The sequence below is a fragment of the Archocentrus centrarchus genome, chromosome 20 (assembly GCF_007364275.1).
Source record: "Archocentrus centrarchus isolate MPI-CPG fArcCen1 chromosome 20, fArcCen1, whole genome shotgun sequence".
Taxonomy (NCBI): domain Eukaryota; kingdom Metazoa; phylum Chordata; class Actinopteri; order Cichliformes; family Cichlidae; genus Archocentrus; species Archocentrus centrarchus.
In genome coordinates this window covers 27090534-27104975 of record NC_044365.1, presented here as the reverse complement: position 1 = coordinate 27104975, position 14442 = coordinate 27090534, and the positions used below count along the sequence as shown (strand labels likewise).

At 42.7% G+C, this 14442-nt stretch overlaps 2 protein-coding genes across 3 annotated transcripts; one reads left to right on the top strand and one right to left on the bottom strand.

Annotated features, from left to right (window-relative positions):
* Positions 1-4120: 4120 nt before the first annotated feature.
* Positions 4121-7165, bottom strand: xkr9 (XK, Kell blood group complex subunit-related family, member 9). Of its 2 annotated transcripts, none has more exons than XM_030757050.1 (4): positions 6705-7165; positions 5666-6019; positions 5119-5333; positions 4121-5037 (listed from the first exon to the last, which is right to left on the bottom strand). In XM_030757050.1, exons 1-4 carry the CDS (start codon positions 6770-6772, stop codon positions 4409-4411), a joined length of 1266 nt encoding a protein of 421 aa, XP_030612910.1. In that variant the 5' UTR covers positions 6773-7165; the 3' UTR covers positions 4121-4408. The 2 variants fall into 2 exon arrangements, with proteins under 2 accessions (XP_030612910.1, XP_030612911.1); XM_030757051.1 differs by having other exon boundaries at positions 4123-5037; positions 5666-6136; positions 6705-6778.
* A 1082-nt stretch (positions 7166-8247) lies between these two features.
* On the top strand, positions 8248-13893 carry tram1 (translocation associated membrane protein 1). Its single transcript, XM_030757164.1, has 11 exons — positions 8248-8529; positions 10567-10630; positions 11529-11650; positions 11739-11855; positions 11940-11998; positions 12099-12183; positions 12361-12431; positions 12604-12708; positions 12803-12946; positions 13080-13231; positions 13543-13893. Exons 1-11 carry the CDS (start codon positions 8407-8409, stop codon positions 13611-13613), a joined length of 1113 nt encoding a protein of 370 aa, XP_030613024.1. The 5' UTR covers positions 8248-8406; the 3' UTR covers positions 13614-13893.
* Positions 13894-14442: the final 549 nt, after the last annotated feature.

The following is a 14442-nucleotide window of genomic DNA, read 5'->3' as shown; positions in this document are numbered from 1 at the left end:
CATTTGTGTTTCTCACTGGGGTAAAGCTCTAACCCACAGGGAGTCCACGCGTTTTACAAACGTTCATTGGTGGCCGTACAGATTGATGGCATTTTGACAGGAGAAAAAGAAAAAAAAAAAACATAATGTATGATGTTAAAAATTATACCACATTGGCCATTGCTCAGCACTTCCTGTTTAAGTCCAACAGGCCTTAGGTGAATAATCCAGATTAGCGAAAGATTCAAACAGACAAACTGCAGACAAACTAGAATTGATGGCTTCCACTGAGCCGCTCGAGGAACAGGCCATGACGTAAAAGGAAAAACATGTCAGGTTCCGCCAGCCAGGTTAATCAAGACAAGCTTCCCTTGCAAAAAAGATGTATGTGTGTGTGTGTGTGTATGCTGGTGTGTTTGATTGCAGCTCTTGTGCATATGTACGTGTGAGCCCATTGCTCATTCATAATATGCAATCTTATTTTACGGCTGATTGTATTTGCCATACATAGACTGTATGCATGAGGTCCTCTTACCCATATTTCTACCCCTGCACAGCACAAATAAACAAGAACACTGGATAATCCATCATCCTGTGTGCCGTGGGAGTGTGCCCAACACAAACATGGCTTCTGTTTTCTATCTGTGTGTACGTCTGTGCGGGACAGACCGTGTGTGCGGGCTAGGATGGGTAGCGCCATTATGTTAGCGCGCACTGATTGTCCATGGCTGTGAAACATAAACCTCCTGCACTAAATGAGGATTATACAAATGAGCTTCCTCTTCGCTCTTTGTTTCTGCGTCCCGCTGGCTCAGAGTGGGGAGTACACTTTGCTTCACAGCTTTGAAGTCCTTAAAAGATGACTCACATGTTGGTTTGTGAAGAGCTGAAAAGAGGGTCAAGGTGACATGCCTGTAATTGTTTTAATGTTTATTTTCTGCTGGTTTAGCCGCAATGATCTGGTTTGGATTTAATTTGGCCGGTCTACAAAAGTTGGTTAGTCTACAAAGAGAGCTGCATTAAGGAGGTGATCGACTACCTCTCCTTTCTCACCTGAGAAATTTTGTTAGCTCAAAATGGTCCTAGACACTGAGTTTCTTCTTAAAGGAGCCGAGGTCAGCTGTTTAAGATTGTGGTCATGTGTTCCAGTTGTGTATGAACTTTTCCACAGTGTTGCACTGATGTCCAGAGGGCAATGCCTTTTCTTATCATTCACTGTAAATGGAGCAAATATGGGGGGGCCATCCCTTAATGTCTCCAGAGAATGAAGATACATCTATCTACAGTTAATGCTCCCCACTATGTGACTCGTTGCTGCAGGCAAATTGAAGCCTTACATCAGAATTATAGCAACGACTGACCTCATCTACAGTAATTTCTGCTTAATCCCAGATTGACTTCACCCCATTGCAGCTCTAGACACACAACACCAACAGCTACTCTGGAGCAAAAATCCTAATAGTAACAATGGTAAATCTATTGTACCCACCATAATGCACTATACAATATCCTCATTCATTGCACGAGGGCTTTATTTACAGAACCCTCTAGGTAATGCAATGCTACTCTGTGATCACACACACCAGCCCACTGCATGTAATTATGCTCAGCCTGCTCTCCAATCTGTCACTGCCCAACCTAATTTGTAAGTGTGCATGTACAGTGATTAAAGAAATTTCTGTGCCACTGCAAAAAAAAAAAAAAAAAGTAAGGTGGGGAGAGGGGTCCTATCACTCCCTTCCTCCAGATTTGAGGAATTCTCCCAGAATGAGGCGACGCTGCCATGTCAGAACGAGCCAGGCAGACGTGTACAGATCGCCAACACTGCTAATGCATCTGAGGTGCGCTGGTGCAGCAGTCAAGCCATAATAATTAAAGACATACAGCATCTTAGGGCTTCATTAATCATGGTTTATATGGACTTTGAAGCCCTAATGAAAAACAGCCTGCCTTCCCGGGTTTATTGTGTCTGTACAAATTGTGGGGATGGTGGATGCCAGGAATTCTCCCGCCCTCTCCTGACCGGCTGTTACAGGATGTGGTGATGGAAAACAAAAAGATAAGATTTGGTGAAAAGTCTAGCAGTGGTTATGGAGAGGTCAGTGGTCAAGATTGTTTATGTAGGCATGGAGTGCCATTCAGATCAGACATATCGGAGCTGCTGAGGCGGTGACAGTATGAGATTACATGCTTTCGTGTTGGTACATTTGTCATGTTGCGAGTGTGTTCAATAACAGCACGAGATCAGACCTTTACTTGGCAAAATGAAGACCTGTAGTGGTCTGGAGCTTCATCTTTGGTCTGCTTCTAGTTTCTCAGATTCTCACCGAGCACTCCAGACTTTTCTGGAGGTGGATTTCAGCGAGATCGGAGTTAGAGATTACTGGGTATTAAGCTCTCAGTGCCAGAAGTGGAAATTACTGTGAGGCTGTCAACGCCAGAGTTCTCTCTGCTTGTTTTCTCCTGGAGGCAGGGAGGTAATGCTTTACTCAACACATTTCATCCCAATGGCTTGCGACTGGTCCCTGGCAGCACTATCAGTGGTGAGTCACCGCCATGTGTAGTTCAACAAAGACCACAGAGAGAGAGGGGGAAAGAGAGAGAGAGAGACTGCTTAGGACTCCGGCGCGAGACACATGTGTCTTCTCCCAATAAAAATCCCTCTGGCAGGTTTACATTGCATTAGTTCACTGAGCCCGAGGAAATATACAGTAGAGGGCAGAGAGGGTAGCATCCATCATCTTAAATGCAAAGGTTGATGTGATTTTGGTTGAGTTGCAATGAGACTCCTCCGTGCAGGTTCAAATACCTCCTTTCAGTCCCAAAGGTAAGTTGTTATAAATCAGCATTATGGATAATCTACACATACATTTCTGTCTGTTTGAACCATTTCTAATCATCAATAATAATAATCAATATTTGCCTTTGTTTTCTCTGCATACGCACAGAGCAAATGCACTCCCTGGAGTTTGTGTGTCCGCCGCAGTTCCACAGTAAAACTGAATTCTGTGTGGTAACTACCTGGCAGCGATTCATTTCCTCTCCAACAAACTTCCTCGCTTAAATTTGTCATTTTATGGAGTGCTTCTGACACGGCACAACTGACAGATGAAAGTTAAAGTGGCCTCTTGGAGTAAACAAGTCAGAAAGCTCCGAGTTTGGCTAAATTAAAGGAAGAGGGGAGAGGGCAGGGGCGGAGGGGGACACGCTGCGCTTGTTTGAGAGCCAACAACCACCGTGCTCTCTGGACCCTGCGGTTTGTCAGCGTTCCTCCCAGGTGAGCTCACCCTGGGCCACCCTCCCCTCCCCTTCTGCCCCGGCCAGGAAGAAACAGCGTCCGGCGCTCTCTCCGGCTTGACTCATACAATATTTTGGTGGTAGTCAAAACAAAATTAGCACTGGTTTGTTATTTCTGATTAGCTCATCCATGACCCCCTGTCTTCACCACTTCTCAGGAGGGGGAAATGATTAGTTGCCACCTTTCAGTTTCTAAGTGTTAGGATGTAATAATCTTTCTGGTAGCTGATTTTTATAGTTAAATTTAAGTTGAGTGAGATGACTGAGGTGGCAGATTATCCACTGATCAACTCTTGGTGAGCCTCTGGACTGTCCAGCTTTCCAGGTCTTGTAGATGACCCTGTACTTGATCAGCTGACCATTTTCTTGGTGAAAGGAAGTGATATAAGATATTCAGTGGTCACTGTGCCTACAAGAGCTTAAATAATATACGTAGGACCTTAAATACACTTGCATGCGTTCTTACTAAAAGCACAACTTTTCCGGTTTCGTTACTGTTGCTCACAGCACCATTTGAGCTCACTATTACCTAGAAAAGTCACCCTAGATAATGGCGCCATCCTGTGTTGAGCATATGCGCTACAGGTTTACTCACAATATACAGCACGACCGTACAAATGTTACCCTGCACAGTGCTACAGTTGATGCATGACCAAGCTGCTCAACCTTTGACAAGAAGAGGATATAAATGCTAATCCGAATGATATGATGCACTGAAAAAGCAAGCTTTAAAGAAGCAGAAGAGAAATACAGCAATGCAATTCTGGTCAATTTGATCGATTTGATACACAAACTCGGGGAAAATTGTTTATTTTATTCATTTTGTTTTTCAGTTCCTTCTAAGATTTTGAAGCATTATCAGGAGACAATTCTGCTTTCATTCAAATTTGAGAATTAGCTGCATTTTTACACATTATAAGAATAAATAGGTCGAGAATAAATAAAATACACATTCAGCTACATATATTATTGTTTAACTAACCACCAATAGTGCAAATGATACCTTCAAAAGCTCCAGAAGCTCTGTGCAAGCCCTTTATTCTATCTACATGTGAAATTATTAGGCCAGTTCAACCTGTGCACGTATTAATTTTCCTTTTTTCTCTTACAAATAACTTGACAAAAATCTTTATCAAGGTTGCAAAAAGTTCCTTATTCTTCTTGTTGACTTTGTTTCCTTTCCCAGGCCATCCACCTCATCCGCCTCCCGCCACACTCCTCTGGGGTGCAGGAAGCTGTAGTACAAAGTAAGACACACCAGTCCCAGCACTGAGCATCCACAGATTAAACCACTGACTGTCAGCAGCAAAGTGCTTGTCTGCAGCTCTGGCTTTAACAAAGCCAGCAATAATGGGGCCATAATATTTATAACAGTGTAGAAAATGTAGTAGGTGGTCATGGCTACTTTTGTGTCCTGTCCATTCACGTTGAAAAAGGTGAATGTCAGGATGACTCCTATAACTGCCCTGTAGAGAATCTCCAGGCTTCTGGTTGAGCAGAATTTGGTTTCAAGCAAGTGTGCCCATGTTGTTCCCAGCAGCCAGAGGACGGTGAGGGCTACTGTGGTGTAGACGCTCAGTATGAGTAGGAGACTGTAGCTGAGAACGAGGCTGGTGATGGTACAGATTTTGTAGAGGAGGTAGATTGCTGTGGGGAGGCCAGAGGGCATCTCTCTGATATGGGGGAGAGATCTCCGCAGGCAGCGGCGATAGTCCACCAGTGCCCAGGCAATGTTAAAGAAGGAGAAGGCCACAGATATACCTGAAAGAAAAGCACAGGTAATATGAATAATGATTCTACGAGTTCACAGGCATGCATAGAGTATCTTCTGTCTCTACTTACACTGCATGACTGAGACCTCACTGTGGCCTAGTAATATGTAAAGCTGTAAAAGGAGCTGGGGAGCACTCTCCAGGAAAGTCTCAAAGAGCTTGAGCATGCTCAGATCAGTAGCCATGCAAAACAGCTTCTTGTGAACTTCCTGGATCTTATCCACCGTATCCCAATTTGATTTTGTCCAAATCATTTTGAAGCCCTTTTTCAGCAGGTGGTAATACCTAGAGACAAGACAAGCGCAATGAAAACAAACAGGTTGCCTCCCTGCAACACACGTTTTATTGCATAATGCACCATTGCTACAAAGATAGTGAGTCACTTTTTTCTTATTTCCATACAGCAAAGCACAGCTTGAATGTGGATATTCCGGTTATTAAATACCACTTTGTCACTGTACAGAATTATCTTAATGCACGTTTTGAGTCACAACATGCAGGCACTCCTTCTTGTAGCTACAAAAAGTGGCTTGTGTTAGTTTGCAGATACAAAATCAAAGGTTATAGCCCACTTAGGCTGCAGTTTTCTTATCAAAGCCATCATTTTATTTACATACCTGGTAAAGATGCCCAAGCCAAATGCATGCAGGACAGCAAACCCAGGTTTCGACATGCCTGATATTTCTTTTGTTCCTTCAGAGTTTATGAAAATGTCATTCAAATCATCCCGATACCAGGCATAGCTGAAAATCTGAGTAACCAACAGCCCAGTCAGGACAAACATTAGCGTCAGACCAGTCCAGACGTATTGTTCCTCTTGAAAATATTTCACAGCCAGTCCAATGTCTGTCCAAATGTCCCCGACGTACAAGAAGACTCCAGCAATGGTTAATAACCATCGCTCTTTGGTGTACTGAATGTCTGGCTGAAGCATTGTGTTGTCACTTGAAACTTGGAAGTGTCTTTCTGTGCTGCAGGCAGAAGTGGTTTTGCTTAAAGTTCAGTTTTGCTTTGAACGGTCTGCAGAAATGCTGCTGTGGACCGTTTGCAGTGTTTCAGGGGCCATTTTGGTCAACCTGCAAAGACCACTTAAAAAAAAAAAGAAAATATATATATATATATATATATGTGCATCATTTAACAGACAGTCTTCTTGTTTTTGTTACAGTCTTAAACAAATGGCTGCTTGTTTATGTCAAAGAGTTGAAATGCAGCGTGACTGTAGTCAGGCGCCGTGTGATAATGACCTTTGATCCCTGTCATAAACATATAAACAAGTCCTGGTGAACAGCTAATTTATGTAATAGATCAATTATTTCTATCAGCCCGAATGATACCATAAGAACTCTTATACAAGAGTGCTTATGGTATACAATAGTTCTTAGACAAGACTGTTCTTACACTTCACACAACAAATAAGTCAAATGTGTGTTGACAGAAAATGAGCTCTATTAAAAAAATTTTTTTTTTTTTAGTTTGTCTTCATTGAGCTGCTTAATAAAGTATTCAGAGCTCATTTACAGATCTCAGTTTAGAAGATTCTAGTCTACACAGTTATCAGTGCTTGTCATCACACTGAGCTCTGGCTACAACACAGCACTCTCACAAACACACACACACACACACACACACTCAAAAAGAAGAACTTTAACTTACCAGTACACTCTGAGAAAAGAGAGGTGCTCATTCAGGGAAGGGAGCTGTAAATGCCACTGTCCTTTCATTCCCTAAAACCTGTGACAAGCTCCACCTCAACTATCCGATAAAGTCAGGTCGGAAATTTGTATAGGTATGTGTGAATGTGGTCATAGTCCATACTTCCCTGTCACGATTTTGTACTTGATATGGCCAGCATGTGATGAAATGGCCAGGTTTTCTCTGGATATTTTTTCCATATTTGACAACTGAAAACTCGTACACAAAGACCTGTGTGCATACCTTTTAATTCCTCTGAGCACATAGGCGTAGACAGGTGATGTAATGTAACACCTCAGCTGATTTCCTGTAATTTGAATGATTACAGCAAACGTGTGTTTAACTTTGTCTGAGCTCAGTAAGCAGGTTGCACTTCCTTATTACCAAAAGTGAAACACAGATGGGTAAAAAATTCCAAATGAATTTAAAAGCATGTAATAGATTGATATTGATGGATAGATATTGATGTATTCTGACATTAGTGTGACTCTTGTAACTTACAACAACAACAGGCACACTCCCTCACTGTAAGTCTTGTGGAGCTTGTCATTTCTTAATACTAAAACAAATTAAAGACAAGTCCACAAGTAACACACACATACACATTTTTTCTCTTATTTCTAATAAAGTTTGTAGTATATTTGATCACAAGGCAGCCAGTGTGTTCCTCCCTATCTTAACTACATCTCCCTATCTCCCTATTTCAAAGAAATCACATGAGAGTGGCAGACTAATTGCCACATAATGGTCTGTTTAATCTAGTATTTGCACCTTATGAGGGTGTGGCTTGACCCAGTATACTGTTACACCCGTGACAGCTTACTTGCAAAAAAAAAAAAAGGTTTGTGTTCAATAAATCTTTGAAAAAAAAAATATTTTACATCACTTAATCAATTTGTGATTGAGAATAAAATGCCTGGTCACTCCCCAATCCCCACAACAGGTCAGGAACAACTTCACTGCAACCAGTCAAAAGAACACTAAGTGAACAAACACCCTCAGTGATCGTTACACCTAATTAATGTCACTGCAACCCATGAAAAGCCTACATAAGCATGCACTTTCTTTTTTTTTTTTTGGTGATGGGGAAACAAGGTAACCCTGTAAAAAGCAACACCCGTGTCTTTTTCTGGACGTACCAACTCACTTGCCAGGGTGTAAAAGACAAATGAAACAAACAAACAAAAAGGGGTACACCCAAAAACAATACTCCACGGCAAGGGCGGCTAGTGGCTCACTGGGGCTCTGCTGGGAGGCAAATTTACAGTAAATTTTATTAGCAAGACATTTGAAATTTATTCTAAACGGTATCTCTACCACTCTCTAAAATGATATGATTTAAAGTGCATTAACTAAAGGCTTTCTCCAGCCAGTGAACTCAGGTTCCATCTTGTACTCCAAACCTCTAGGCAGCGACAGAGAGCCCCAGCTGTTTCTCTCCTGTGCGTAAAGATGGCTCGTTGGTCAGGCGCAGCGGCTCTCTCCGTGGACCCTCCCACTAGAAGAAGAGTGACACGCCATTCAATTGCTGCCTGGCCCGCTGCATGTAGGAAACAGGAGGGTGCTTTGAACAGAAGAATTTCTTACTATCTGGCCGGAGGGGGAAAATAAAGCGGCTACATCTGCGCTGCGTAAAGCAAAAGTTTTGACGAATCGCGTCGATATGGGGATCCGAAAAAAGACTAACAAGAATCCGCCGGTGCTAAGCCACGAGTTTGTCATCCAGAATCATGCAGATATTGTTTCCTGTGTTGCTATGGTGTTTCTCCTCGGCTTGATGTTTGAGGTGAGTCCACACAGTGAATGGCTTTTATCCGTGGATCATTCGAGGGATGCTCGGCTGGGAAAACGATGGGGGGTTATTGGTAGACGGAATGCCGAATACTCCCAATCGGTTCTCATGAGAACTGACATGGCTGTCTGATCTATTCTTCACACTACTTCCTCTCGTGATCGAAAGTTTTCCCCTCACGATGGCCTCGCTTTTGCTTTTATTTTAGAGCGTTATAAACTCACTCCACTGATCTCAGGTTCTGTTATTTACCAAGACTGAATATACTTATTTTTTTAAGCTGCGTGGGAACTATTTCACTCCATGTAGCCGCTTTCCCATCTAAAAATCGGTAGGCTATTTTAAAAAAAACATCGACTCCAAGGCCCGCGTTTCGATCACAGACACACACACACAAAAAAAAAAAAGCAGAAACTTGAAAGTATCTTTTTGTGATATGTTCTGCGGAAATATGCCCAGCAAGCGGTAAGTTTGCATTGCAACACTTTATCGATCTTAGTGGTTACAATCTTTTGCAACACTCCGGACTTGGTTAGTTTGTATGTGTTACGTGGCAATCACACAGCGGTGCAGGGAGCGCTGTCATCGCCGAAACTCGCTTTGAACCTTCACTGAAAGTTGTCACCGAAGCTGAAGGAGCGCTTCAGCCGTGACCGGACGTGGATGAACGGGGTCCCCCGTCACGCAGCACCGCAGTCTCTTACGGGGGTGCATTCTGCTCTACTTTAACCCAAATGTATGTTCATTTCAAAGCGCGTTTCAACCTAAACGGAAAAAAGCAGCGCCGCTGGTGTCCAGCTGGCTGTGGTTAGAAGTGCTTCCTGTTTGTCTTTTCCAAAGTAAAATTCCAGGGAACTGCGTGCTGTTGTAGCGTGGGTATTGCCTAATAATATTAGCAGACATTGTTTGGATAAGATCTGGGCTGCTTTAGAATCGATTTCCAGCTGACAGTTAGCGCTTCTTCTTTTTTTTTTTTTAGATATGAATTTGTTGTAAGCCTAGCTCTCTTGCTGTGAAGGGCTAATGTGCAACTTCCAGCTGAAATCTTAGTAGTTACCTGTCTTGATGAAGTTCTGTTTGCTTCTCCTGCTCTACGTTTACTTTTAGTAAGGAGTTTGATGCTTTATGGCCACTAATGTTCTTACAATATTACATAATTCACATTTCGTCTCATGCTTTAGCTCATATTTTTGTATTATCAGATCATATAGAAAAAAATTCATATACAAAACAGAAGGAAAAAGTGTGAAGGTACGCACCAGTGTAGTTGATATTGTCCTACACCCTTGGACACAGGTATTGGGCCACCTACACACTACACCTATGGGAGCATCCCATTTTAAATACATAGATATTAATATGGAGTTGGTTCTGCCTTCGCTCATCTGCGAAGGCCTTCTACAAGATTTTGGAGTGTGTGTCTGGGAATTTTTGCCCATTCCTCCAGAAGAGTGTTGTGTTCAACAAGAGGGCCTGGCTTACAGTCTTCATCCTAGTTCCTCCCAAAGGTGTTTGATGGGGTTGAGGTCAGGGCTCTGTGCGGGCCAGTCATGTTCTTTCACACCACACTCATCCAACCATGAAGAACAGCTCCGTAGCATTATTGATTTCAGTGTTAAGAGGTGTGGCCCAATACTTTTGTCGCTTGTTTGTGGTCGGTTGTGTATCTGTTGTGTCACGTAAATTTTGAGCTGTTAAATTATATTCCTAACAAAGATATCTTTGTTTTCGTGGCCTAAAGGGGGAAATGCATAACACAGAAAGCAAAATAACAGGTAAAAAAATTGGATATTGATTGGATAGTTATTTTAAATGTAACACAGGTGTGTTACTATACCTCTGTATTCATTTACATCTTAAAGTGCCACTCCCCTTTCAAGGCACTCATTATAGGCAAATCTAATTCTCCAGCTTTCAGTAAACGTTTTGACTTGTGTTCTGCATAATTGCTGTCTGCCTGAGATTTACATGACTGCCTTATATGGTTACATTGTATCTTATTATTATTTTTTTTTTTTTTAATGTCTACAGGTCACCTCCAAGTTTGCAGTGTTGTTCATAACTGTCCAGTACAATGTCACCATATCAACAAATGGTAAGTTAAATAGTGGCGAGCGGTGAGGTGGTGAGAACAGAGGTTTCAGTGCAGTACTTTCTTCTGCTAGCTGGAAGCCTCTCATTTGGATTCTAGAGTGGCACTCATGCAGCCTTACACAAACCCATTTGAGGGCTTTTTTTTTTTTCTTTCTTTCTTTCTTTCTTTCTTTTTTTCCTCTTCGCAGCTAAATTTAGCCTGCCTGATTTTATAAAGTTCTCTTGTGGCAAGGTTGCACCGGGCGAATTTGGGCTAAGGTATAATATAGGCCTCACAATCCAAGTCCTGCTCCTTTCAAGGTTAATGCTGTACGAGTCTGCAGGACTCACTCATTCATACTGTGGTGTGCAGGCTCCCAGCTCGGTGATTCGGCTCTTATCTGTGGGACCTTACCACTTACTGACTTCTGTAACTTATTTACAGCTTGAGTCTGATAAACCACATAACAGCAGCACCCTAATCTCTGCAGTGAGTGTTCTGAAACAATTTCAATAATGGCTGCTATGTGATTTTTTTTTTTTTTTTTTTTCCTAACAAACAATTGAATTGATTTCTTTATGAGGTTCCATAAACGATGACCAAAGGAGCAGCACTCAGGCCTTCTCAGACTACTTGCTGGGAACTGTGTGCATCTATCGGCTATCTCTGCTCCGCAGACACTGAGCTGAAGGCTGCGTGGAAATAAACGTAACTTTAGAAAGGCGACAGATGCTCTGTGTCTGTAAACGGTGCAAATGCAGCCTCTGACTCCCGCTTTTTCAAAGCGGTGTAATTCTGCACAGCTGATGCTCACTAATCCAAACATCTCACACCAGGAAAGTGCGCCTGACATTTTGGATGCGAATGACTCACAGATGGATGTTGATTTTTCTCTCTGCATGACTTTTGTGTGCCACAGAAGCTCCAGGGGAGACTGCCGTGAACCACTTCCACCACGGGATCAAGGACTTGGCAACTATCTTCTTCTACATGCTGGTGGCCATCATAATGCACGCCATCATCCAGGAGTATGTGCTGGACGTAAGTGAGATAAAGAGACGGCGTTAAGTAGGCACGTTTTAATCTCTGCGAATAGTTCTGCACAGCTCACTGTTGCTCATCTTTGCAGAAATTCAACAGGAAGAAGCACTTCTCCAAAACCAAGCACAGCAAATTCAACGAGTCCGGCCAGCTCAGCGCCTTCTACCTCTTCTCCTTTGGTTGGGGCACGAGCATCCTGCTCTCTGTACGTACAGTTGATATCTGGCTTTGGTTTTGTTCGCTTATGCTTGACCCCATAAAACTTACTTAAAAGCTTCCTCCTTGTTAGGAAAACTTCCTGTCCAATCCAGTCAGCCTGTGGGAGGGTTATCCACATACACTGATGCCGTAAGTTGTGATGTTGGTTGTGGAAATCGGGTAAAAAAACAAAAAAACTTGTCATATTTGTTACGTTCTAAGCTTTTTGTAACTTCTTGCTTTCCTTCAGATTCCAGATGAAATTCTACTACATTTGTCAGCTGGGCTACTGGTTACATGCTCTACCAGAGATGTATTTCCAAAAGACAAAGAAGGTAAGAGAGCGTGCGGATGCGTCACTTTGGGATAGGACGTTTCCTGTTTGACTTCCACGGCCGAACAGCATTGTTTCGAAGTCTCATCATCCTCTCGCTTAAATCACCACGCAGAGCCGCACTGCTGTAAATATTTTGACCATCTTTGGCCTCCCACCCTTTGTGTTTACTGTTTAGGAGGATATTCCGCGCCAGCTTGTGTACATCTGCCTGTACCTGGTCCACATCGCTGGCGCCTACATTCTGAAGTAAGAAGTGCCACTTTAGAAAGCCTTTAATTAAGTTTGTGAGTTGGTGTATCTTGTGTTTGTACACTGCCCTTTAGGAGAAAGTTGTTGGAGACACCAGTAATTCTTTTTTTTTTTTTCCCTGTCATTTGTAATGAAGAATTTTCTAAAGTTGTCTCCTTTTGTGTTACAGCCTGAACCGCCTGGGTCTGGTCCTCCTAGTGTGTCATTACTTTGTCGAGCTTCTGTTCCACATTTCCCGCCTGGTCTACTTCAGCAATGAGAACAGACAACTGGGGTGAGCTCTTGTGTTCGCTATTAAGAAGTTTCAGATGAGAGAGAGAGCAAAGTCTTAGACGTGATAGAAACTCAGTTATCCTCTTGTCTCACAGTTTCACCATATGGGCGGTCTTTTTTGTCCTTGGACGGCTGCTCACCCTGTCCCTGTCTGTCCTCACCGTGGGCTTTGGCCTCTCCACAGCTGACAGTCAAGGCTTCGATTGGGCGGCAGGAAACTTTAACGTCCTTTTTGTCCGGTAAGTGTGTCTGAGAGTAGAAACTGAAATGAATTTCTTCTGCTTGTAAAATCTGTAATTCATGAAGATATGCCCGAAATTTCTGGATATTTTGTGTAACGCTCGATGTGGTGCTTTTCTGTCTCTCTACTAGGGTAACTGTCCTGAGTGCCATCTGCCTCACACAGGCCTTTATGATGTGGAAATTTATCAACTTTCAGCTGCGCCAGTGGAGAGAGCACGCCCAGACTCAGACCTTGAAAAAGAAACAAGCTCCTTCCAAGAGTAAATCAAAGAAAGACAAAGGTGAGGGCACGAGCATGAACTAGTTCCCTGTTTGTAGTAACGTGGATTCAGCTTCCTCCTTATCAAAAGGCATGACCACAGCAGGGAGCCCCGCATGTTTGATTCAGCAGAGTTTTACTCCGGCGCAACCCCAAAGGGGATTTGTGTCTCCGGCTGCACTCGAACCAGTGACCTTGCCAAGCAAATGTGTTAAGCACTACACTATGGAGACATATTCTAGAGTGCATCATGTTAAATGTCACATTTTAGTTCTTGAAATGAAATAATAATTATAACAGACTTTAAAATTCTGATTTCCTTTTTTTTTCCAGCCAATGGAGTAAATGGAGTGAACTCTCACCAAGCTGATTCACCAAGAGCCAGAAAAGAGAAGTCCTCCTAAAAACATTCCTCTCAGCTCTATCACCCCCACACCCCCCAAAAGATCTTTTTTTTTTTTTTTTTTTCTCCCCCCTCCCCCCCGCATCTTTGTGGCCAACGGATTCTCCAGCTCCGTGACCCATGACCTGCATCTTCAGCTCCCACACACGACTGACCTCCCAGCTGGACTTCAAGGACCAGAGTGCAGCTTCGCTCGTCATCCAGCACACCTTCATTTCTGTGCCCTGCTGTGCTATTGTAAATGAAAGGAACACCAATTTAGAAAAAATAAACTATGGAAAGAAAAAAAAAAAAGACCTTTATTTAAGAAGTGCCTATTGATACAGAGTGTTTTGTACAGTGTAATTTTAAAAGTTCAGGAATGATCACTGCAGTGTTGTAATGTTTCTCCCAGTTTATCTTTTCATGCTTTTTCTAAATACTATGTAGCCCAACATGTCCATTACCCCCCCCCCCCCCCCCCCCCCCCCTTCTATTTATAACTGCTAGCTCAGCTCCTTTTGTAAGCCACTGACTTCTGCCCCTCTGCGGGGGGATTTTTGCAGACACTTTATGGAGTTATGTGAATTTCCCTGTGTCTCTTGTTTTTTCACTGAGTGAGGGCTGCAAAAAGAGGACAAAAAAAACCAAACAAATCTTATCTTTGTCTTTCAGATTAAGACTGGGGTCACACATCGACTCATACTCAATGTTTTCTCCATTTCGTTCATCGACAGACACCTGCAGATGGAAAGGGAGGTAGAATATGGAGAACATTTTTAATATATCCTTATGAATAGTATAAGGGTGAGTGTATAAAAGCATTCAAGGAAAACAGGAGACATCTTTTT

Coding starts and splice junctions, on each gene's coding strand:
- tram1 (XM_030757164.1), top strand. CDS start 8,407: ATGGGGATCCGAAAAAAGACTAACAAGAATCCGCCGGTGCTAAGCCAC. Junction 11,651..11,738: donor TCCAGGAGTATGTGCTGGAC/GTAAGTGAGATA, acceptor TCATCTTTGCAG/AAATTCAACAGGAAGAAGCA. Junction 11,856..11,939: donor GCACGAGCATCCTGCTCTCT/GTACGTACAGTT, acceptor CCTCCTTGTTAG/GAAAACTTCCTGTCCAATCC.
- xkr9 (XM_030757050.1), bottom strand. CDS start 6,772: ATGAAAGGACAGTGGCATTTACAGCTCCCTTCCCTGAATGAGCACCTC. Junction 6,020..6,704: donor TCTTTTCTCAGAGTGTACTG/GTAAGTTAAAGT, acceptor TTCTGCCTGCAG/CACAGAAAGACACTTCCAAG. Junction 5,334..5,665: donor GGCTTGGGCATCTTTACCAG/GTATGTAAATAA, acceptor TCTTGTCTCTAG/GTATTACCACCTGCTGAAAA.